At 43.5% G+C, this 23,872-nt stretch overlaps 1 protein-coding gene and 2 long non-coding RNA genes across 3 annotated transcripts; 2 read left to right on the top strand and 1 right to left on the bottom strand.

Annotated features, from left to right (window-relative positions):
* Positions 1-146: 146 nt before the first annotated feature.
* Positions 147-3,014, bottom strand: ccn2a (cellular communication network factor 2a). Its single transcript, XM_048986580.1, has 5 exons — positions 2,676-3,014; positions 2,231-2,447; positions 1,863-2,114; positions 1,536-1,747; positions 147-1,428 (listed from the first exon to the last, which is right to left on the bottom strand). Exons 1-5 carry the CDS (start codon positions 2,736-2,738, stop codon positions 1,132-1,134), a joined length of 1,041 nt encoding a protein of 346 aa, XP_048842537.1. The 5' UTR covers positions 2,739-3,014; the 3' UTR covers positions 147-1,131.
* Positions 3,015-3,467: 453 nt separating this feature from the next.
* Positions 3,468-8,748, top strand: LOC125715263 (uncharacterized). The gene is made up of 3 exons (XR_007383982.1): positions 3,468-5,394; positions 5,787-6,064; positions 8,366-8,748. It is a non-coding gene; the product is annotated as an uncharacterized LOC125715263 (long non-coding RNA).
* A 1,748-nt stretch (positions 8,749-10,496) lies between these two features.
* LOC125715262 (uncharacterized) lies at positions 10,497-22,589 on the top strand. The gene is made up of 3 exons (XR_007383981.1): positions 10,497-10,649; positions 21,607-21,727; positions 22,514-22,589. It is a non-coding gene; the product is annotated as an uncharacterized LOC125715262 (long non-coding RNA).
* Positions 22,590-23,872: the final 1,283 nt, after the last annotated feature.

Genomic DNA, 23,872 nt, shown 5'->3' on the forward strand with positions numbered 1-23,872 from the left:
TTGTGGATCAACACCAGGCAGCAGTAATAACACGTTCATTCTGTTACGCAGCTGAAATTCACCTAGCAGTTCTAGTATCTTCCGATACCTCCAAAACTTTAAACCTTGTCATAAAGTACAAAATTAGTAACAAGAGAATGACACACTTTTATCTTTGTATAAAAATATAATAATTTTATTTGAAACTACAAAAATGAAAACATGTAACGTTTTGGTCACACTTCTCAATAAAATATTACACAAAACTGTCATTAAGAACAGTTATCTCAGCAAAAAAAGCAATAAACATATAACAACTAACAATAAACATATCGAAGCCAGAAGACAGACAAATGCTTTTACCTTAAATTAACTTAGTCGACTGTACAAAAATATGTACAATATTTACAGCATTTTTATCATAAAGGAATGAAGCTATAAATCATCCAGTCTCTTTTGTTTCTGACGAAATACTGATTTCTTTCCAATTACCTAAATCAGTCAGTCAAAGTCTAACATCCTTTCCTTCAGTGCTGCAGCAAACCCTTGAAGCATGTTTGCCTTGCTCCACGTCTCAGGCAATGTCTGTTTGAGCAGCGGAAGCCGCAACAACAGCCTGTTGTCGTCAACACCATAACAGAAACTGTCCCCCAACAGTGAGGGCAGTGGGCACGGAATAACGAGAGCACATTCAACGGGCATGCTGGTGGGTATGACATTTACGCTTCTCTTTGGGGTTAAAATCTTCCCCCTCCGCATTGCAAGTGCTCTAAGCCAGACAAGTCTGTCGGTTGGCCACCACAGCTCAAGGGGAGGAAAACTAGCACCTACTAGCTTGTGACAGCACAGGGTCATCACTGCGTAAATCTATAGTGCAGTATTGTCACAGAGGCTGCAGCACAGCCCCCCGTCTTTCTCTAGGGCGATATTCTGTAAGGCGACTAGCCCACACTTCAGTCTATACACTTTTACACATGCGCTTTATATAATCGTATAGTTTTGTGTCTTCATTAAAATAGACAATGCATATTAAAAGGATCATACCAAGTAACAAACAAGTATTGTGCTGCAAATGAGATGGTTATCTGTCAGATTCAAGTGAACAGTCGTTGTTCTTTCATCTGTTTCCCCGGCCGGGGGAGGGGGGCACTTTCACGCCATGTCGCCCAGCATTTTCTTGTAGTACATGGACTCGAAGACGTCGTTCTCGCTGGGGCAGTTGTAGTGGCATGCGCACGTCTTGACGAACATCATCTGCTTCTTCATGACCTGGCCGTCGGGGCACTTGAACTCCATGGGCAGGGTGGCGGTCCGGTGAGGGGTGCAACAGCGGCCGTCCGTGCACACGCCGCAGAACTTGGGCAGGTAGGACTTGGTGGTGGTGCAGCCGGAGAGCTCGAACTTCATGGGCTTGGAGACCCTGGGGGTCCGGATGCACTTCTTTCCTTTCTGTGGAAAACCGAGACAAAATCTGGTTGGTCACAAAGCAAACTAACACTGAACCTCTCCATACACAAATACCTGCTGGTCATCTAAAGCCCGATCGTGATGCTAACCCTGATGCTCTGCTCCAAGTGTGACTCGCAAGGGCGGACCATGCACAGGCGGGACTGCTTCTCCAGCCGGCACTCGCGGTTGTCATTGGTGACCCGGGTGGAGATGCCCAGGCCACAGCTCTTAGAGCAGGCGCTCCACTCGGTGGTCTGGACCAAGCAGTTGTCCCGCATCAGAGAAGGATCAGGCCCATAGGTCTCTTCTTCTCTGTAGGCTATGGGGAAGAATGAGGTTTGCGGTTTAGGTGATGGATCGAGACCTTCACTGGTGTTTCATTATGCGCAGATTCGTCGAGTCCAACGGACCAATAGGAAAGGAGCCACACTCACCGGCAAGAGCAGAACCCACGAAGGTCTGCTGGTGTGGAGCATCGCACACCCATTCCTCGCAGCATTTCCCCGGGACCTTGACCCGCCGGGGCACGGGGCAGTCGGGGCTGGGCAGGCGCACGTCGATGCTGCAGAGGGGGACGCAGCCTATGGCGCCATCCAGGCAGGTGCACTGGTATTTACAACTGCTCTGGAAGGATTCACCGCTCCTGTACACCATTCCTCCGAACAGGCAGGTGGCCCCTTCTTTAGCTGCAGTGAACAGGAGTGAGATTGGAGGGTCACGTTTCTGCGGCTGACAGCACGATGCCAAAGGCGAAAATCTGAGGATCTGTGTAGAAGCGCAGCGGGTTGTCCCAGCCGCTTACCTGTACAGACACCGATGCGGCGGTTAACTGGCGAGCCGAAGTCGCAGAACAGCCCCTTGTGGGGGTCGCAGACGTCCCGCTCAGTACAGAGTTCACCCAGCTGCTTGGCGCACACTCTGCAGCAGCCGCAGGCGTCCGGCACGAGGCTTACCCCGGGGGCACACTGTGGTGGGACGACGGGGCAGTTGCACTGGCCGCTGCACTCCTGGGCCGAGGCCTGAGGGGTGCAAACAGAGGTGATCAGTACGGACCTCCAGGCAGTGAGCGAGGGCATGACAAGCCGGTGTCGGTCACAGCAAAAGCCCACGACTCTGAGTAACGTGGCCAGAGATGCTAACGGCACCCAGCTCTCAGGTATCACCCACATGCAGCCCAGCAAGCGTGAGAAACGGTAGCACGGACGTTCAGTGCTTATTGTTAGTATGATCTAAAGTGGCTGACTTACCCAGCAGAAGAACGTGAGACACAGCAGAGCGCTGCTCTTCAGCGTGTTCATTCCTGCAGACATGACTGGTTCGCTCAGCTGCACTCTCAACAAAGCTAAAACAAAGGAAAAACCTTCCGAAAAGTCTACGAATCTCTCCCGGATCTTGTCGCAGCAGAGTCTCGGAGCGTGGTCAGATCGAGGCGATCCCGTTGTAAGGTTCTGTCCTGGCTTTGGTCAAAGCTAGAGTTTTAGCTTCAGTGGTTCCGCTGCAGTTGCCGTTGCTCTCTGGAGGAGTGTTGTTCTGTGTCGGGAGCTGGGAGTCCCTCCTGTATTTATACAGGCTGGGCTGCGGTGACGTGCTACTGGCTCAATTGAGTCCTGGACAAACATGGACATTCTTGGCATTTTTTCCTAGTTTCCTGCCCCCACCACCCCCCTTCCCCCCCCCTCCGGACTCACACCTCCTGACATCCCACATTCCTCCCGTCTGAAACCAAGCGCTGGCATGTATCAAAATAAAAGTGCAGTCTCGACATAAACCGTTTCCTGGAATGTTTATCTGTGGCAGTCGGGATGTTGTGGATGTACGTAATGCTACAGTAAAAGCGTCCCTCTTTCAGGGCTGCATGCCTTTGGCCTGAGTGTAAATATCACCTGTCACAATAATGGCTGTATTGTAGAACCATTTCAGAGTTGGTGCACTGTTTCTGAAATTAGAATAAAAATAAAATTGCTTAATATACTTTTGTGCTTCTTAATTCTAACCCTAACCCTATTACTTCCTCTTGTATCGCACTGTAAAGGGGTGAGTAAGTAATAATAATGTTCACTTCCTGACATACGGGGCTCAGCTCTTGGGTTACTGAGCCACACAATAGATGTTCAGTTCTTCTGTTGCCCTTGCTAGCTACCGTGCGTTTTTTTCTTTCTCGTAGCTGTGTGCTTTCGCCTCGCAAATGAGGTTTAGTCTATGGCTGACTGGCGCAGGTGTGCTGCATTCCAGGGGCCGTATCCTATTTTGCACTGCTGAGCAGACCCTTGGCTTGCAGGAAAGCGGCTAGACTCTGGGTTTGTGTATTTTTTTAATGTTTTTTTTTTTTTTTTTTCTTTTTCGCAGGAACTGCAGACTCTCCTCCTCGGCTGCCTTATGAAAGGTGGACCCGCCGCATGCCCTGCCACCGAATCGGAAATGAAAAGCTCACCCGAGAAAGCTCGGAGTAGCAGGAATGTGTGATCTGCGCCAGCAGACATACTCGTACTAAATGCGTATGGACTGAGAGGAAGTCGGCCTTATAAGGGAATGTTCACTTTCAGACACTCCTTCGCCCGCTTGCTCGTGCTCTCTCCTCCGGCAGACGTACAGTAGGAGTGTTCCCATCTCGCACTGTCTGAAAGCCGTCGCGCTGATGTTCCTGGATGCTAATGTGCCCCATCCGTCAGCGCTGGTTCATTTGGGGTGAAGCCAGTCACCACCTCCATGCGTCCTTTGTTCTCGTTCAAGACAAATAATGCCGGTCAAATGGGACGTATTTGTCTGCTGCAGGACAGACAAACTGACACACCGATGAGGATAAAATAAGATAAGATCAGATTATATGGGAAAATAACTCCCGCCAACAAACATTCAAGCACAACAATCCTTTGTTTGCCATTTGCAGAAGTACACGTGCAGGTACACTGGGATGCTTCTCTTTGCCGACACCATCTTGCTCTCCATAGCTTGGGGGTCACAGCACAGGGTCACCTAACATACAGCACCCCTGAAGCTGGGGGTTAAGGGTTATGCTCAAGGGCAGACAGACTCTTGAGTGTTCCGCCAAGGTTGGAGCTCAAGCCGGCGATCTTCTGATCATGGATACAGAGCCATTCACCCCCCCCCCCGCTAACACTATGAATAAGTGATAGGAAATGGTATGAAGGCGTTGGATGTACCGCCGACAGTGTTTATGGGCAAGTCAAACATCAACATCCCACTGCACTCATGCAGATCCCACTGCACTCATGCAGATCCCACTGCCAGCGCGTCTGCAGTTATCTCGTCCCACCAAGCCTGCCGTCGCGTGCCTTTCCCAAGAAATTCCCTAGTCAGTGGAGCATAGGTAAATTCTTTCGACTCTGTTAAGCTTTAATGTCATGCCCTCTGACTTTCCACACGGTCTGGCTGTGGTATGGCAGCCATTTCAAACTGGCTGCTCCAGAAGGGGCTCCTACTGCATTACACCTGTTTCAGTTTCCCATCAGCGCCTCTCTTTGAGCGTCTCAGTTATCACCCCGGCGCGAGCCATAGCTACTGGACCGTAGCTAGTTTTAGAAAAATCACCTATTGCATTAGCTATGCAGACGGTATTATTGGAGTGACAGTTCACAAAGAAAGGTCAAAGGTCAGCCCATGACGAAGTTGACAGGATTCCATATTTGGTGTAAATGCTGTAAAGCCATGCCAGTTATAATTGGGCAAAGGCAGCCATGTGACCAAACTGGTGGGCAAAGGGGTTAGGGTGGGTGGGTAATTTAATGTTCCCAGGGTAAAAATAACAAAGTCACATTAGTAAAAGAGACTGCCAAACAGTAATCTTCTCTGCTCCATTTCCATTCTCCTCAGGCTGGTATTTAGGTGACTTGAATTACAGACATTCTACCAGAACATTCTTCCTCCGAATCCATAGTCTTAAACGAAACCAAAGAAAACAGCATAAACTCAATTCATCCATTTTGACTGCTCCAGCATTTTTTACCGGTAATTTGAATGATGATGAACAGCATGTGGTTTGTGAAACATTATCGTCAGTTAGACTGAAGTTTAATTTGTTGTCTTTATCATTAAGTGTGTCATTTCTGATGTTTAACATGGTATATATTTTTTGACCAAAGTACAACTTCGATCAACTTTGATGCTTCCCTGCAGTCTACAGCAACAAGGTCATTAATAAAAGGAGAATCGCCTTTGGCTTTGTACATAATAATGGCAAATTAAACATTCCATTACATGGCACTAAGACAAGCAAAAAAGGAAATCAGTCCAGTATCAAGCAGCCTTCACCAGGCCTCCTTCAGCCAGCTTGTGAGCTAATCGGTTTGCTTAGCTCACTCAAAAAACACTCCAAAAAAACAATCCGCTTTTTCTTTCAGGTACTGAAAAACCTAACCAGGGTTTTCCTAAAGGCGCAAATCACTTTAAGCGGTCAGAGGCCATGTCAAAAATCTTGGATGAGCCTTACCCACCTCTGGTTTTAACGGTAGAATACTCCAGTGATTGAAACCCAGGAAGCAAGGTCTTCCTGGCAATAAACAAACTGCCGAGACGGATTTGGGAAGGAGACACGGGCGTGGGTGAATACCTTGACTTCCTCGTGTGGCGATGGCGTACGTCATGCGGTCGGAGCAGCACAACGAGGGATGCCCCTCTGGTACGTACTTTTTTGAAATGTATGTTTTCCTAGCGCCGTTCCAGTGGGATTTGTTAAAACATTCGTCATGGGATTCACCTCCCTTAGTGTACTGGAGAAGATGACTCATGTGTCTCCCATCAGGAAATTTTCAGGGTGAATGCAGGTCCTCTTTCTGTGCCTGGTGACAGCAGCAGGCGGGACATCTTCACAAGCTTCCCCTTTCCCCTTTGGGTTTGGTGGTTCTACACAAAATCTTCTTGTTTCTCTCAGTACATAAACAGACACCTTCCAACAGGGTAATGGAAGTGTGAAGGACACCGCTAGAGATTTTGGGCCCTATGAGAGCATATTGGGCACCCAACCCAGACAAATTCAATTATGTTCCAAATTATTTAGGCACTTGCATGTCTGTACCTACCACTGTGGGCCCTGAAGTCCTCAATAATCACAGTCCATTACGGGGCACACCTAGGACGGGCCAACACTTTTCACCTTGGCATTTTAAAAATCCTGCCATCAGCTCTGGGCCCCTGTCTCTCAGGGAACCTTGGAATCATTCAACAGCCCCTTTACAGAACCCTTGGTGCTATTAAGCATAACAACATAGATTTTGTGTAATTCCTTAAAGATACTACATTCGGGTAATCCAACACATTTTTTTGTAGGAATAAGGAAAGGTTGTCAAAAAAACTGAAACGCATTTAATCACGAAAAGTAATTGTGCTCTAATTTAGAAAGTAAATATATATATAAATATATATAATTATTTTGAGCTTTAAAGCAAAGGAGCAAGACTTTCTGCTCATAAACATTCTAAAATTAGCATTTGACTGTTTTGTGGTGAATTTCAGCTGTATCCATTCCCCTCTCTGCATTCAGGGCTGAACATGTGGTAATGATTTCAAAATTTGCTAATTGTGAGATATGCCATTTAGACTCTTTGAAGTTCCTGGCTTGACTTAAAACTTCATGGTCCAGTCACAAAGTTTTTGGGCTGTATTTCAACTGCAGCACACAGAAATAAGCTGATACATTTTCACTTAAAAGTGGGGAACAGAAAATTGGTTCAGAGAAGTATGGACTGGGAGACTATTCATGTGATGTTAAGTATTCATAAAACTGTATTCATAAGAGTGTGAATTTAGAGTGGAGATACTGGAACCCAGACATCTATAAAAAAACAAAAAAAAAGCAAAATAACATTGTAAACAAAGATGTCCAGCAAGGACTGCAACGTCCTGGCAGAACATCAGCTTGGGTCTGCAAAACCACTCTTTTCCTGAACGGAATTCCATGTGTGTTCTTGCTGAATTCTGAACTCTCTGTTCATTTTGGAGTCCAGCGAAATGGTTTTGGACAGCAGTGCCACAGCAGAGTACAGTATTCCAAATATAGGCCTTGGAGAGTTAGCGCTTTACCAGACAACCTGGCTCAGGTTTCCTTTTCCTTAAGGATCGTGGCAGCATTCCTTGGAAGACGGGCATTATTCTCACGTCTCCCAGAGAGCCTCGTGTTTGCAGTAACTTGGCTGAGACTCATTATGTTTTCAATGGCACTGTTCTTAAATCTCTCGGTGGCTCTTTTGTTTAACGAGCAGAAGGAGAGGGCCACGTAAGGCGGTGGTGTGGACCCTCAGTGACTGTTTATCGTTATTCTGAAGAATGTTTTCGTTGTACTGTATCAGCCTGTAGTGGTTAATCCCGTCCGTGTGGCTTGACTGGCCACATTACCATCTAGAGTAGGCCCATTCAAATTCCCTGGTGGGCCATTGCAGCATGGACTGGTGAAGTTCAAGCATCTTAAGCCGCCTTCTGGTCAAGCTCGTGACAAGATACATTCCTGCTTGATTTCCCAGCATGTCACTTCATCTCCTTGATCTCAGAGTTAAAGCTCAGGAAGTGGCCTTGTTTATCATACTTATAAGCATATTGCTGCTCAGTTGAAGTGTTTCTGCTTTGGCATTAGGAGATAAGTTGCTATGTGTCCATTCATCCATCTTCTAACAGCGTGTCCCGGTCAGGGTCAATGGGGGTCTGGAACCCGTCAGAGGTAGCACAGGGCACAGGGCTGTGGTACACCATGGATAGGAAACGTCATGTAGCTATGCTACTAATCATTTTTGAAGCACAAATTCAAGGTTGCCCAACTGCAATCTAAAACCAGTTGTTGCTACTGAAGGAATGCTGCTATGCCATAACTGTTGAGTCTAATGGCCACATTGCAGAATTGCTCAGAATTTAATTGTCGATCATACATCAGCGACAGCACTCACATGACTAGTTTTTATTATCTCAATGGGATTGTTTTCCCTCTGATCAGATTGCTCTCTTCAGAAACACACAATGAGATGCATGGACTACCTCCTAGGCACTGAAAAGCTCTCATTCATGGGACCAGAGCTCACTGGCTCCCAGGCGCCAAGACAAGCAGCACTGGAATGCCCTGATCATCCTCTCCATGGCAACCGGCAAGAGTTCTTGGGAACAAACAGTACCTGGATCTTATAGAAACGGCGCAACTGTTTCCTGTTGAAGTGCAAGTGTTTGTGGCTTTGTGGACGGGTGCCAACGTCATAGGGCACTTGTCCACCGCTCCAGGTACTATATTTTTGGTACTTCAAGAAAGTACCAAAAATACGGCACTTCAAGGTGTTGGTTTTCCTCTGGCATAAAAACTAGTACCAGCACTGAATGACATCACAACAGGAGGCGAGTATTTTGTACTGAATTTGAAAAATTGCTGTAGTATATTATAGGGATGGATGATGTGCGATATTAATACTAACATCGCATGTTATGCACATGTTTAATTTTCACTAAAACATTTATATTTATAAATTTATAAAAAAGTCAGCAATTGTAATGATCATTCCTTTTCAAGATAATCTAGCATATGTTTAACGACTTAGTTTAAAGTTTACCTCTGCTACTTTTGAATGAGTGCTGCCGGCATTCTAATCCCTGCTCACTCCTAGACAGGTTTGTAAGAAATGTATGTTTGAATGCATTTTTGTTTTATAAATACCCTGATATTTATTACAACAAAATCACATTGCAATACTTGAACATTTTGCAATACTGTACTGTTCTGTTATATTATACAAAGTTTATTTCTTGTTATGCATCCTGACCTTGTTGTATTTTTTCTTCTGACCAGAGAGAGAGAGAGAGAGATAAGGAGCGCGCAATGATACAGCGCATCACTTCCATGCGGTGGGTGATACCTCAGCATCACACTAGTGGAATGTTCCTGTGATGTAAAGAAATGAATATGGTTGTGTAAATCCCCTGTTTACACTATCCAGCTGGAAGAATGGGCCAAATATGCTGCAAAGAAATATGAATGAGATCATAAATTTATTTTGCAATATAATTTATTTCCCTGCAGTGTCAGTTTGCCTTATTCCAAGTGAGGACTGCTGTGAATTTTCAGAGCGAGCTTCATGCTAACGACGTTAGCATTAGCACCAAAGCAGACATGTAAGAATAAGCAAGATGGATGGATGAATAGAAGGAAGCACAGATGGATAAATGACTGCATGATTTTTAATTCGAATGGTACAGCTCACTCCCTGAAACTGGCAAGTGTTTTCATATGACTTCCATCTGAAATGGAAATCTTATAAATCCTTTCCTATTAGCATGTCGTAGCTGAGTAAATGGAAAGTTTGTAAAACCGCATGGGGGACTGGCCTTGCATGGGACCACCTTGTCCCACAACACCACAGGACTAAAATCCTTTATTCTGATCTGAAGCAGTCTAACGTCTGAATGCATTCATGTTCAAGTACGTCCATATGAAAACAGGTTTTGGGCCACATAAATACCTGGAGGCAATGGCGCAAGCTTCCATCCATCCATTTTCCAAACCTCTTATCCTACTGGGTTACTGGGGGTCCGGAGCCTATCCCGGAAGCAATGGGCACAAGGCAGGGAACAACCCAGGATGGGGGGCCAGCCCATTGCAGGGCACACTCACACACCATTGATGCACACATTCACACCTACGGGCAATTTAGCAACTCCAATTAGCCTCAGCATGTTTTTAGACTGGGGGGGGGGGACTGGAGTACCTGGAGGAAACCCCACGATGACATGGGGAGAACATGCAAACTCCACACACATGTAACCCAGGCGGAGACTCCCAGAGGTGTGAGGCAACAGTGCTAACCACTGCACCACCATGCCGGCACAAGCTTAATTTTCTTTAATTTGTTTTGCTGGCAGCGAGGAAGCCATATGTAACTCAGGTTACAAATATTATAAATAGTAAACTAAATAAATAGTTAAATAAATAATTAACTATGAGAAGACACAAAACAAAGATTTGTGAGATCGTCTAATTTACACGTTAAAACTTTTACATGTAAATATGTTATGATTTTGGTTTAACCTTCTACAGCGTGCCCCACCTCACGCATGCGCAGTAATGTAGTGCATAGGTGTGAGAGAGAGACTAACGGCAGCAGACCAGAGAAGCAACAGAGACTCGCTGTTAGAATAATTTTCTAGTTTCTAAATTTCTAGTGAATTTCGGATCTTTTCCAGTCAAAACAATATTGCAGATTGTTGAAACGGTAGCGACCTTAACCAGAGAAATTTTGGTGAGTTTTGTTGTGTTTTTATAGAGTTTGAGAGAAGTGTTTTGTACGAGTATACGGTTTAACTGAAGTTCGTTTTAGAACGGAAAATGTTGAAGACATAGCTCGAAGTAAATGGGTTACTTTTCGACTTTACTTGACAACTGAAAGTCCAAATGCTGTTTTTAAAATGTATTTTATATGTTCTATGTTACTTTTAATATGTACTGAGGCTAACGTGTAGTGGAAAAATATCGTAGCCATTTTTAGTTAACCGTGAAACAGAAATTCTTTATTTTTCTTTTTCAACTGTTAAGGTTTAAGCACTTTTAACTAAAAAATATAATGTTTATGGCCTGTTGTGCAGGCCAGGTTTTAATTCCACCCGGGAGACTTTACCGGGCATCGATGGATAACAACGGAAGTTTCATTAGCTCGTGTGCATGCGTGAGGCGAACGTTGCCCAATGATTTCGCGCTTTAAGATTCTGAGACAACATCACAACCGGCTCGAAGGGACACGGGTTGAACTTTATTTTTCCTACTGGAAGACTATCTCACTGTTATTGTGGTAGGATTGGGCAAACTTTTACCTGTCTTTGATTAAATAAGCGGAACTTTAAGAGGCTGAGACAACGTCACAACCGGCTCGAAGGGACACGTTTTGAACTTAGTTATCCAGTAAGAAGAAAAATCTCAATGTTATTTTGGTACGATTGTGGAATTACCTCTCTGATTAAATGAATGACGATTGAGCTGATTCATATTATAAAGACATCCTATGTGGTGTACTGTTCATTATTGAATTCTTTAGCCATATTGTTCATATGGTTTGAGTTGAATAGTATATATTTTAGCTGTACTCTAAAAAAACCTTGATTTAAAAGGTCGGTACATTCAAGTAAGGCGCTATAGTAAGAGCTGCAGACTCTTCATACTCTTACGACACACTTCATACGTGCGCCCATATACCAAACAACAACTTGTAAACCTATCAAAGAGGCTAATTGGGGCTAAATGCACTGCACAGGTGGTCATAGGAGGTCGAGATTGCAGTTGCCTGTTAGACACAGGATCTCAGGTGACAACGATCCCCGAATCATTCTATCGAGAGTACCTGTCCCATCTACCGATCCTCCCCTTGAATAATCTGCTAGAGGTAGAAGGAGCTAACGGTCAGAGTGTGCTTTACCTTGGTTATGTCGAAACCACAATCAAGTTTCCCAGGTGCTTACTTGGTGTGGACATCGAGGTCCCCACATTGGCATTAATTGTGCCTGATATGCGCTCCAGCTTGTCATCTCTTTTAGTAGGTACCAACACATTAGATGTTCTTTACGAACAGTATTCTGACACTGCCCCACAAAATAACTACTCCCTTTCTTACGGCTACAAAGTTGTCTTAAAGACCCTTGAAGTCAGAAAGAGACACTCTATTTATTCCAACCTGGGAAAGGTGAGTTTACACAGCACAGAATCTGAAACTGTCGTCCCTGGTCAGACAAAAGTTATTGAGGGAACCTTAGGTTGTAGAACGCTAAATGTTGGGAGGTGGGTGACAGTTGAGTCGCTGAAGTAAAAAAAAAAGTCCTTGCCTGGTGGTTTACTAGTCACTAATGGGCTAACAAGTCTTCCATCAAAACTGCCACGTACCAGTTATCCTCAAAAATCATTCCAATCATACTATCACTATCCCACCAAAGACAGTAATAGCGGAAATACATCCTGTCCAGAGTGTACAGCCTATCAACCTTCAGAGCTCAGACCCCCCTACCAAGCCTAACAGCAGAACAAAGCTCAGCTTCGACTTTGGAACGTTGCCGATACCAAGCGAGTGGAAGAAGAGTGACCAACAAATTGAACTCCATGCAGGAGGTGTTCACACTGCATGATCTTGACTTTGTCAAGATATCAAGGTATCACACACGCCCCCAGTACATTCTAAAACAACCCTAAATCTAAAACTAATCTAAAACAAGCTCTGGTTTTTCTTGACGATCTGATCATCTTCTCTTCAACTGCTGAGTGTGCTCAGCCGGCTGAAAGAGTATGGCTTGAAGTTGTCACCGGAGAAATGCGAGTTTTTCCAGAGCTCTGTAAAGTATCTAGGCCACATTGTACCTGAAGAAGGTATTGAAACAGATCCCGAGAAAATCACAGCTTTAAAAACCTGGCCAAAACCAAAAAACCTGAAAGAATGGAGAACATTCCTGGGGTTCTGCGATTATTACTGCCGATTTATTAAAGACTATGCCAAGGTGGTAAAACCCCTCAATGAGCTCATTGCTGGATATCCACCTCTGCAAAAACACACCAATACCAAAGTGAGCACAGAGAAATATCACCACCTTGTTTGGTGATAGGTGGACCGCTTCATGCCAGGTGGCATTTGACAGCATCATTCAAAAGTTAACAACTGCTCCTGTCCTCAGGTTTGCTGAACCTAAGCTGTGCTACACTTTGTATACAGATGCTAGCACCTCAGGTCTTGGTGCTGCTCTCTACCAGGAGCAACAAGGACAGATGCGATTGATTGCTTATGCAAGCTGTGGACTATCAAGGTGTGAAGCAAGGTATCCTTCTCACAAATTGGAATTTCTTGCTCTAAAATGGGCAGTGACTGAGAAATTCTAGGATTACCTTTATGGAAGCTCATTTCTTATCCCTCATAGCAATCCATTAACATACATCCTTACCAAGCTCGACACCACAAGCTACAGATGGTCAGCAGCTCTGTCAACATTCGATTTCCAGCTGCAGTACAGAGCAGGGAGGCAAAATCAGGATGCAGATGGACTGTCCAGATGTCTACATGACAGCCTACCTGATGATGTGTCATCAAGGAAAGAGCTGGAAAGAATACAGCAGTTCACACAAAGACATTTATCAGAATCTCACTCTCCAAATTTAGTAAATGAGAGTACAGTCAAAGCCATTTGTGAAAAACATTTAGTTTGTCAACTGTCAGTCTGATCTGCCTGTTCTGCCGGCGTCTGAACTGCCTGATGCGGCTGCTATGCCGCACCGCACAGCAAGGCTCCGGCCACTGTGGCACCTCCTGCTGGCCCAGAGTCAGCGGTGCCTGCTCTGCCCGAGGCGCCTGCCATGGCCACGCCTCCAGCTAGGACTCTCCTCCCTGCTTCTGCTGCAACGCCATTAGCTCGTGTGCATGTGTGAGGAGATGCGTGTGCACGAGGACATTGGACGGCGAGCTTTGCCCAAGGATTTCGCACTTTAAGAGGCTGAGACAACATCACAACTGGCTCGAAGGGACACGTTTTGAACTTAGTTATCCAGTAAGAAGAAAAATCTCAATGTTATTGTAGGATTGTGGAATTACCTCTCATTGATTAAATGAATGAGGACTGAACAGAACATTGAACTGAATCATATTATAAAGACATCCTATGTGATGTACATTATTGAATTCTTTTGCCATGTTGTTCACATGGTTTGAGTTGAATAGTATATTTTCAGTGGTATTCTAAACGAACCCTGATTTAAAAGGTCGGTACATTCAAGAAAGGCGCTATAGTAAGACTTGCAGACTCTTTCAGATTGAGAGTTACTGAAGGGTGATATAACCTCGCCGTTCGCAGAGCAGGCAGGCAGCAATAACGAGGCTGACAGGTCAAAGTCCTTATTCGGAAGTTTAATAAGGACATGAGGAAGGCACAGAACAACGAAGCATGAAACATCAATGACCGATCTGGGGAACTGACTCAGACACAGACTGATATACACAAGACAAGGCCAAAATAACAGGGAACAGCTGGGCACAATCAGGGAAGCACACGTGGATGATCAGGGGGCATGGCACACATGAGGACTGGACGCGCAGGTCATGACAAAGGGAAGAAGGTAAATAGTTTAGTGAATCTAATTATCAATCCAAGAGTAAGTATACAGACCGGTCTTAGGAAAAAAGAAACATCTAGTTGACAAAACTAATTAAAACTAGGATAGTAATGACCAAAACCTATCCTGGATCTAAAAAAGGAAGGGAAAGAGGGGAAGTTGAGTCAAATTGATTTTGCTACTCTTGTGTGTATGTATAATTGTTTGTGTGTGTAATTTCAGTAAAATTGCTGTCTATAAACCCAAGATTTCATCTCTGGTCTACTTATCCATTGTTTAAGCTGTTCAAACCACTCCTTCCGAACCTAGAACTGTCCCAGTAGCTTATGTTTTCTGTTTCTCAGTGACACAAGCGTTACACATACATCTATACCGCAATTATACGTCTTTCAGGATTATGCGTGGACAGGCTGCACTTAGCATGTTTAATGGGAATGTCAGTTTCTCTCTTGCCTGGCATGAAGTCACATTCTTCTCCTAATTAGTTTCCTGTAAAACAATTTGAATGTTGTGATTGGTACCGGTCAAAACGACTTTGGTCGTTTCATTGGCTGCCAACAAAAATGTTACCTAAACTCATAGACAAACCTCCAAGATGTGACTTAACTGTTTTCCTTTTTTTCAGGCAGGTACCGTGTAGCTCGATCGGCATGCACACCATCCAAGGTCTGCTCTGTTTCGTCCTTGGACTTCATATAAAGACGGAATATTATTTTTTCATTTGAATTTCAAAAGCCGAACATTGTATACATTCAGTAAATACATGTGGTTTTTCACCTTTCCTGTATGGTTTTCAAAGGGCTTTCAGGTGCATCCTTTCATTAGCAGGGTGGAGTTCTACGGGCTTCAACACTTTAAAGGACGCATGGACACTGGCTCCTTTGTCCGGCTAAATATTTTCAGAATGTTTCATGTGCTCGGCGTTTGATGTAATGTTTGCATTAGTACGGCTGTTTTTAAATAAACCCTAACCCCGCTTCCCACCCATGTTGTGGGGCGCTTAACGGCTCGAATGAAACTGATCGTTTGCATCCTGTGCATGTCGCTCACGCCCAAGCAACTTTCCTTCGTGGACCCGTTAAAGCGTAAGCTAGAAATAAATCCTTGCTGCAGGGTTTGACTCTGCAGCCTTCGGAGGGAAACACGATGAGGAGAAGGTGCTAATTCATTTGCTGGCGTGTCAGACAGGTGCTGTTGTTTTTATGAAGAGGGTCATTATGTCATGCAAAGCAAATCAGACAGCTTACATCCTCCTCATCGTATTTTCACTGACACTTGAAGCTTTGTCCGAGGGAGCACTTATCTCCTCGATGATATGACCTAAACAGTAGCACTAGGCGTGCTCCAGTAACTCAATCAACCTTGCTGCGCATTTGTTGGACGTAGGTTGTCTGCTCTTAAAAAACTACCATTGCTTTCATTTCAGTGATTGAGCAGTGCTCCTTGTCGACGGTCTATTGAAGTTTCTCATTTACTTATTGTTGATATGTCGATATATATCATCCAGCCCCACTCTAGGGAAACCAGCCTCCTTCCCCTTTGGGAAGCAGCCAGGCCTTAATGCTGCCGTCCTTTTGGAATGCAACCAAAAACGGTCTTTCATGGGGGAGGTGAGTGGAAAATAGCAGCAGCGCTACGAAATGTTGTGTCTGTCTGGAAAGTGGAGGTTGTCATACCCATAAAGCTGCCCCCCCCCCCCCGCGTAACCCCGCCGACATATAAATACGAGGTGGCTGAGTGAAATTTCATTGAAGAACTTTCCCATAAAAAGCCCCCCTCCGACAGCTGGGGCCCCCCACAGGGTTGAGGCTTTTAGATTGGAGATAGCAAAAAGCCCCAGTACTCCAAAAGTAAGACGTCATCATGGGTTGGCAGTTTCTTGACGAAAAAGAATAATTATAATTGGCTTCATCTGGCTAATACATGGCTCCAGGTTTACAAAGCAAATATGGAAGAAATGTCCCAGCAGGCATTGTCGCTGAGTGGATATTTATGGGGGCCTGCTGCTATCCACCAATCTTAGTTGTGTTATGTATGGAGTTCTGGAGTATAATTTGTACCCGACTCAGTGCTGAAAATGAGACAGTTGAACATTCTGTACCAGCGACAGACGTGTCCCAGTTGGCCTCCAGTTATGCTCAAAGGACTTCTGCTTATCAGAAACATCCTTCACATTCGTTTTCTTTAACAAATGACAGCCAGCAATACAATAAAAGCATTTGAAGTCACACAATGTAAGACTTATACGTACATATTGACTCAGGATTGGTTCAGGTTGAGTAATTAATTTGAATAATTAGCTTGAAATAAATGCATAGTGCGAAGACAGATTGTTTAATTGGACCAATGTTGATATATGATATTATGAAATTTAAATAGTGACCACACCATGAAAAAACATAATGTGTGTGTTTTTCCACAGTAACTGTTTGGGTGATTTTAGTGATCACAGACGATGGGGGAATTTACACATAAACACTGTATTGCACATGTGCCTTCAGCATTGGCCTGCCACCGCTAATCAGCCAGCGCTGCTAAACGTCCATGCACTTTGCCGAGAGCCCAATGTGAATCCGCAAAGGAACATCTTAAGGATGTCACTGTGCATTATATCGCACGTCATGCGAGACAAAGAAAACTGCCTTTGTCGACCTGCCTCTCCTTCACATCCGGGCAGCGGAACATCAAACGGAGCTGCATCAGGACCAGATGAAGTGCCCGGGCTCAGCCTGGTGCCGAGGGACCTGCCATCTACATCAGAAGAGGTTTACATTTCGAAAACAGGCGGAGCTGGCCTCAGTCTCCCCCTACACATCTGTTTCCCTTTGATTTTCCGACCGCTAATCTGTTCCCCAGCTCACTTACGCTGAGTCAGTATTCGTCTGTGAAAAAGAGACGTGACAGGTTGAGGGCAGAAAAAAAAAACACATCAGCGTCTGAAATGCAGACAAACCGAAGCTGCAAATCTATACTGTATATCTTCAGGGTGTTGCTGGGAAAGTCTTCATTGAAAAGCTGCTCTGCGGTCACAAGGCCTTGGCTAATCAGAGGCTGTTCTGGGGCTAATGGCAAAGGCGCTGTGAATGTGCAGCCCCAGGAAACATGGGCTCAGCCTTTTTTTTTTGCTCCATAATTCTTATATATGAAAACCTTTCTCTTTTTTCCGTCGTAAGCTTGGCTTTTCCATAACGGTACAGCGCATACGTCTGCTGGACAAAACGCTATTTTGACTGTTGCCTTTGTCAAGGGTCTTAAAAGCCCCTTTAAAAAGTTTATTTGATAATTACATATTTGTTTTATGACCGTTTTTTATTCTGACACTGGAGATTATTATGGGTTATGGAAAGTCAATTATGCGCATTTTTTTGGGGAAAAAATACATAAACTGGCCTAAGAACTTTCAGTTAACGAAAATGAAAAATTAGCAGTTCATTTAATAAAGCACTAGATGTTAAACTTGGAAAATGTCTAACTTAAGTGATATATCAAACACCCTTCGCAGTTATTGCTGGGAATACGCCGTGTTGTAGCTCCAATGTTGTTAAAATGGGGGGGGTGGGTATGTGGTTACACTGACCTGCTTTAAAGCACAGTGGAGCTCTGCAGTTCAGTACAGGTTGTACCTCAACATATTTTATTGATTCTTTTTTTATTTTGCACATTCTTACAAACGGTGCTTTGAAAGACGTACCTTTGGCTCCCTTCATGGGTGACTATGAAGCGCTGATATTTCCCGCTTCCTTTTCAAAAAGATTTTGCTGCTAGTTCACATAAGCTTCCAGCTAGCAGCGTTTCTCTATTTTGAGCTGAAAGTCGATCCTTTAGATTAGTCTGCTCTCGACCAACACGTAGCCAGACAGTATAATAATGATTCTGAACCCCCCCCTTGAAATTCATTTCTGGCTGCAAGGGGTAGCTGCTGTCCATCTTGGCCTGGCCACCTCCGCTGGCCCAGCGGTGGCATTGGCTTCCACCTGCTGCCCAAACGCATGTGATTGCGTGTCTGTTATGCGCTGGCCTCTCAGCCACAGTGTTTCCCATGGAGGTCTGTGCCCTAGAAGTCGTTCCTGCATCTCAGGATCCTGTATTGGGACATGCATGGAATACGTGTACATTCCTTTAGGTGTTTTTTCTGCTTTCAGTAACAATCATGAGTGATGAATTATATGGCAAAATGTCCGGCACCCCCTATTGTCGATGGAGGAAAACACAGCCATGTGTGTTTTGTTATAGACTCTAGGTTAAAGTGAGGAAAAAGAGAGGTCTGCTCCGTATGGGATGCCAGTTCATTGCAGGTCACACACTAACACCCTACGTAGTGATTACAGCCAACTAGCCTAACTACATGTCTTTGGGCTGAGGACGGAACTTGAGAATCCAGATAAGGCCCAAATGACAGCGAGAATATGTAGGATCCACACACACGCCCTCGGAGTCACCTAACCTGGAGCCTCAAATCTTAAAAGTTGTGAATTATTATTTCTGTTTTTTTATGTGGGAATTTTACATATACATAAGAACATAAGAAATTTACAAATAAGAGGAGCCCATTCGGCCCATCCGGCTCGTTTGGGGAGAACCTAACTAACAGCTCAGAGTTGTTAAAATCTTATCTAGCTCTGATTTAAAGGAACCCAGGGTTTTAGTTTGCGCTACACTAGCAGAAAGACTATTCCATACTCTAACTACACGCTGTGAAAAAAAGTGCTTTCTCAAATTCATTTTAAAATGTTCTCCCACTAATTTCCACTTATGGCCAGGAGTTTTAGTATTTAAACTAATATTGAAGTAGCCACAAGCTCTGAGTATATTATGTATGATAACAATGGGTTTTAATGTTACACAGTGAAGTGAAAACCGATTTTCCTCTCAGGCCTCTAAGTGAATGATTTACTGATTTTTTTTCGCCTGGATTAATACCTAGCCAGTCAGAAATTAAACTTGAATGGAATTTTCAACCACTGTTTAGTTCTCAATTTATATGAATTCTTTTCTTGGAAAAAGATTCCAGAACCCATAAAACTGAATAATACATTTTGCAAACTTCACATAAACAAAAATCTGTTATAACAGTTAACATATTTTCATGTAAGTATGTTTTCTTTGTAATCTAAATAAACTATATTTTTTATTTCCCTGTATGACCATACACTTTTTCAAAGAGCATAATAGCTAAAATCTAAATGTTGATAACTGTTAATCATGCAGCCAAGCTTTAAATGCTTTATTTGAGTAATGGACCAACAGGTGAAATAATTTCCAGTCAGCAACCATTCCATCCCTGCCACCTCCCAGCAGACCCATCAAACTACAACAAGGAGCTGCTCTCCAGTACAGTATATATAGACCTTCAGGGGAAGCTTGTAGGATTTCCTGCACACTAATGTTCAGTAATATTTATAAACAATAACAAGAAAGATGTCAAGCGGTTAGGGAGATCTTCAGTGTTAAAGCACTGCTTGAATAAATGTTCCATCCATCCATCTTCCCACTATGTATCCAGTACAGGGCCTGGAGTCTATTACAAAAGATCTCAATAAGAATTCCAGAGCCCTGTATTTCCCTGTAACCCAGTTCGTAGGGTGGACATTAGTGTCAGATTCTATTTCCAAGGCAAATGTTTCTCGAAGCACAGTTTTGATGAATCAAGACTGGTATTATTTAGCTTAACCAGAAAAAAACAATGTGGATAGACGTTAGAGTTATGTAATTATTTTGTAAACCAAGCCAGAGAATTTCAGGTCAGATGTTTCCCACAGACAGCTATATTTCTGACAGTAATTTCCCTAATTTACATACTTTACATTAAATTACGCAGAAATACTCAAGTTATACTTTCCACATTCTGTTTAATTCTGTTTTGCATCTTTGTTTTAGTTAAATGAGGCTTGTTCAGTCGAGATAAAATTGATTCTAAAAATACGGCTGCATTAAACAATGATTATAAAAATACTCACTGCATTAAACAATGATTATAAAAATACTCACTGCATGGTGAGGGAAACCACAGAGCCACCAGATTGCCAGATAATTTTATTATTAATGTGACCTAATCTGGTGACATGAGGGAGATGAAAGTATAGGTAGGACACAGTAAATAAAGTAAAAATCCTTTTATTTTAGTCTGAGTCCACGAACAGTATAAATATTAGGTCTTTTTTAGTCTTAGTCATTATCAGATAATGAGGAATAAAAGGCTCAGATGGCAAAATCAATGACTGACATCATATCCCATGTTCTTTTAAAAAAATATTACCTGAGCAAACCGCTAAAAGTAAGTGGAGATATGCGGGCCAGGAGACACTGGATTTGGCCTCGGCTGTCTGCCTGGGCCTGAGAGCAAAGGAAGGGATCACTCATCGCTCTTGCCAAAAATTGCATGTGACCTGTCCAATTCATGCACTGAAAACACCCTGGACAGTATCCTCTGTTTTCAGAGGATGTTTGAAAAACCATAGTCATAAAGATTATGCAGCACAGGTGGGTGTGGTGGCTATTAAGGGGCTCTGACACCACAATACCCACGGCTCAGACACTGAAGTACAGATCCCACAGACAGACCTCTTCTCATTGAAAAGGAATCTTACGCATTCCAGGAACAGCAAAATGCAGTCATTAGTGGGATCTTCTAGCTGGGATTCATGTTGTACTATTTCCTTGGTGAATCCTATGACTATGTATGGAGTGAAGATGGACAGATGGATTCTTTGAAGAACAGTTTAGTAAGAAAAGAGAGTTGGAAAAAAATGACGGGACTTCAGATTGGATTATTTTTCAGTTGATTCAACCAGATGCAAATAAAATATATACCAATACAATACATTATTAATAAATTATACCTGTAAATTGTTGTATGAAAGATTATACATGAGGTAGTCTGGAACATAAGGTTTATTTGGGATACAATATATTTTTTATTACATTTATAAATACCTTTGTTGATCAGGCTGTGCTTGTGCTTTATTTTTGGTAGTAATGATACTTTCTTAAGAGCTTGTCATGAAATATCTGGACTTCTCTAGCAGGATGATACATTAAGCCTAGCCTGATGAGTCTAGCAGATATGCAGCACTGAGGTAACCGCTGCAGTGGTAAAACTTATCTTTCTGGATGTTGTTCTCTAGAGACCTGTGCCTGAAAATGGAAATGTGTGAAGGGAATCAGTGTGGATGCCTATTTCACATCCCAAAGAGCAATGTCTACAGAGGTCTGCAATCGGGATTCCAGTATGACGTCACACAGCAGGTAAATGCAGTAAAGGTTTGCTGCGTGAGATATATTATCATGTACTTTCAGAATGCAGGAATAAATGACTTGTCGGGGGCGTGAATGTCCCCATTTTAGGCATGACATCAGCTTTTCTTACGCTGAATTTCTACATGTTAATCCGTAGCACAAAGTTTCCATTACACGAATTCCTCTGAGACTGCAATACAGGAAAACGGCATATGTCAGATCAATGCCAGTCATTAAACCGGTCTGAGCTTTAGACCCTCACGCCTGAGCCTACTTTCTGGTGTAGCTCTTGCGCTGACTTCCTATGGAACCTGATTTCCTCGCTTGCTCCTCTAGGTGATTATGCAAAACAGCCACAGCCTCCCTGCTGTTCCTGTTAAACTCCTTGTCGCTGCCATTCCCAAACTGGATTCCTGTTTCTCCCTCCCATCTCTGTGTCGCACAGTCTGTTCTCCAGACTTTCTAGAACAAATCTTACATGTTTGTGTTGAGTTCCTTCCATTTCACTAAGGGAAACCGAAGTGTCACTTTTCCTTTACTATTGGAAAAAACACGCCCAGCTTGTGGGCTTGCAGTGACTCAACCGAAACTTGTAAAAAGACTGCAGAAAAGTGTTGTAATGTCCGACCGTGGTGTTCTGTCACTTTCTGAAGATATACTTCAAATACCAATTCAATTAATCATTAGCACTTGCATAACTCAAAGTATTCAAAATAACATGTGTCAGGAATCCAATTATGTGTGTTAATGATTATCTATCTCCGTATGCAATCGTCCTTTTCTGCATGTTTGCAGGCAGTGTTTTAACCTAGCAACAGTATCTGCCTGGTCATCTCAGCATCATCACAGGACAAATCGTGATATCTACCAGCTCACCAAGTATTGGTAAGGAACAGATATTCAACTCTTATTCGCTTTAGTTTTTATTCAGGGTTTGGATCATTTGGTTTAGCTTAAAGCAGTGGGTGTACTGTGGAATCCCAGTTAAACCCCACGACGTCTGTGGCAGGGCTTCAGTCCTTTGCAGTAGTTGTGAGTCCTTAGAGATCTTCTCAAGATCAATAACATGGCGTGTGACATCCAGAAGAGCCTGGCTACACTCTCAGATATACAGACAGGTGGACAGTGTGGTCAGTAGACAGAGGGAGCCGATGCAAACAAAACTCAAAACAGAGTGAACATCCAAGCATATAGCTGTGATGGTCCTGGCCTTGTTCCCTAAATTATGGTAAATATGTTGTATATAAGACTCACCATCCAGCCATCCATCCATTTTTTTGAAACCACTTAATTCCAACAGGTGTCATGGGGGGGGGGGGGGGGGACCGGAGCCTATATAAGGTTCACTATTCACTTATTTCCACAATTTGAGAGATAAACGGTCAATTAAGCTTAGCTTTGAGATTAGCAGACTAACAGCTCTGTCCTAGAAGGGTAAGTCAATTGACTATCAATGCTCCTGCTGATCTTTTTCACTTGTAACTCCGTCCTGCCCTCCCTGCATAGCAATGTTTCTGCTATTGTTTTGACAAGTGACTTTTGAAGGTTTATATAACACTATACGGAGCCTTAAAACCACAGTGATCTTCTTGACTGTGGAAAATCCTGGTTCTTCAGCACAGGTCTTGCAGGACATAGAGGTTGCAGGATGGAACGGGGCAATTTTATTTCAGACGAGTGAACTGAGCAACAAACAAACTTTTGCTCTCAAACTTCAACAAGGAAATTTTGTGGTCAATGAGAGCTCGGTGATTTGTCCTGGTTTCTCGAACAAACATTGAACTCGCTGCCTATACCCCAGACCTGCCCTACAGCCAAAATATCCATGCCCTTTGCATGCTTCACACACACTTTTTGTTATTCCCATCCCCTCCTACTGTGGACCACGATGAGAAGGAATTCCCTTAAAAAAATTGTGGTCTGTTCTGAATTCAGTGTCATGCGGTTCTGTCCATTGGACTGCCAAGACGTTCCTACATTGGATAAGGATTAACCTTTCCTGAGATCCCGATAATATCAGCTTGCTTTTTTGAAAATTATATTAACTAGTGTGGGAACACGTCTCAGTCAGCAAAAAATAGGGACGAATGAAGACTACCACAACTGAGCATAGCATTTTAACGGATCAAGTCTGATTTCTGATGTTACAGTTCA

Source organism: Brienomyrus brachyistius, chromosome 19 (assembly GCF_023856365.1).
Source record: "Brienomyrus brachyistius isolate T26 chromosome 19, BBRACH_0.4, whole genome shotgun sequence".
Lineage (NCBI taxonomy): Eukaryota > Metazoa > Chordata > Actinopteri > Osteoglossiformes > Mormyridae > Brienomyrus > Brienomyrus brachyistius.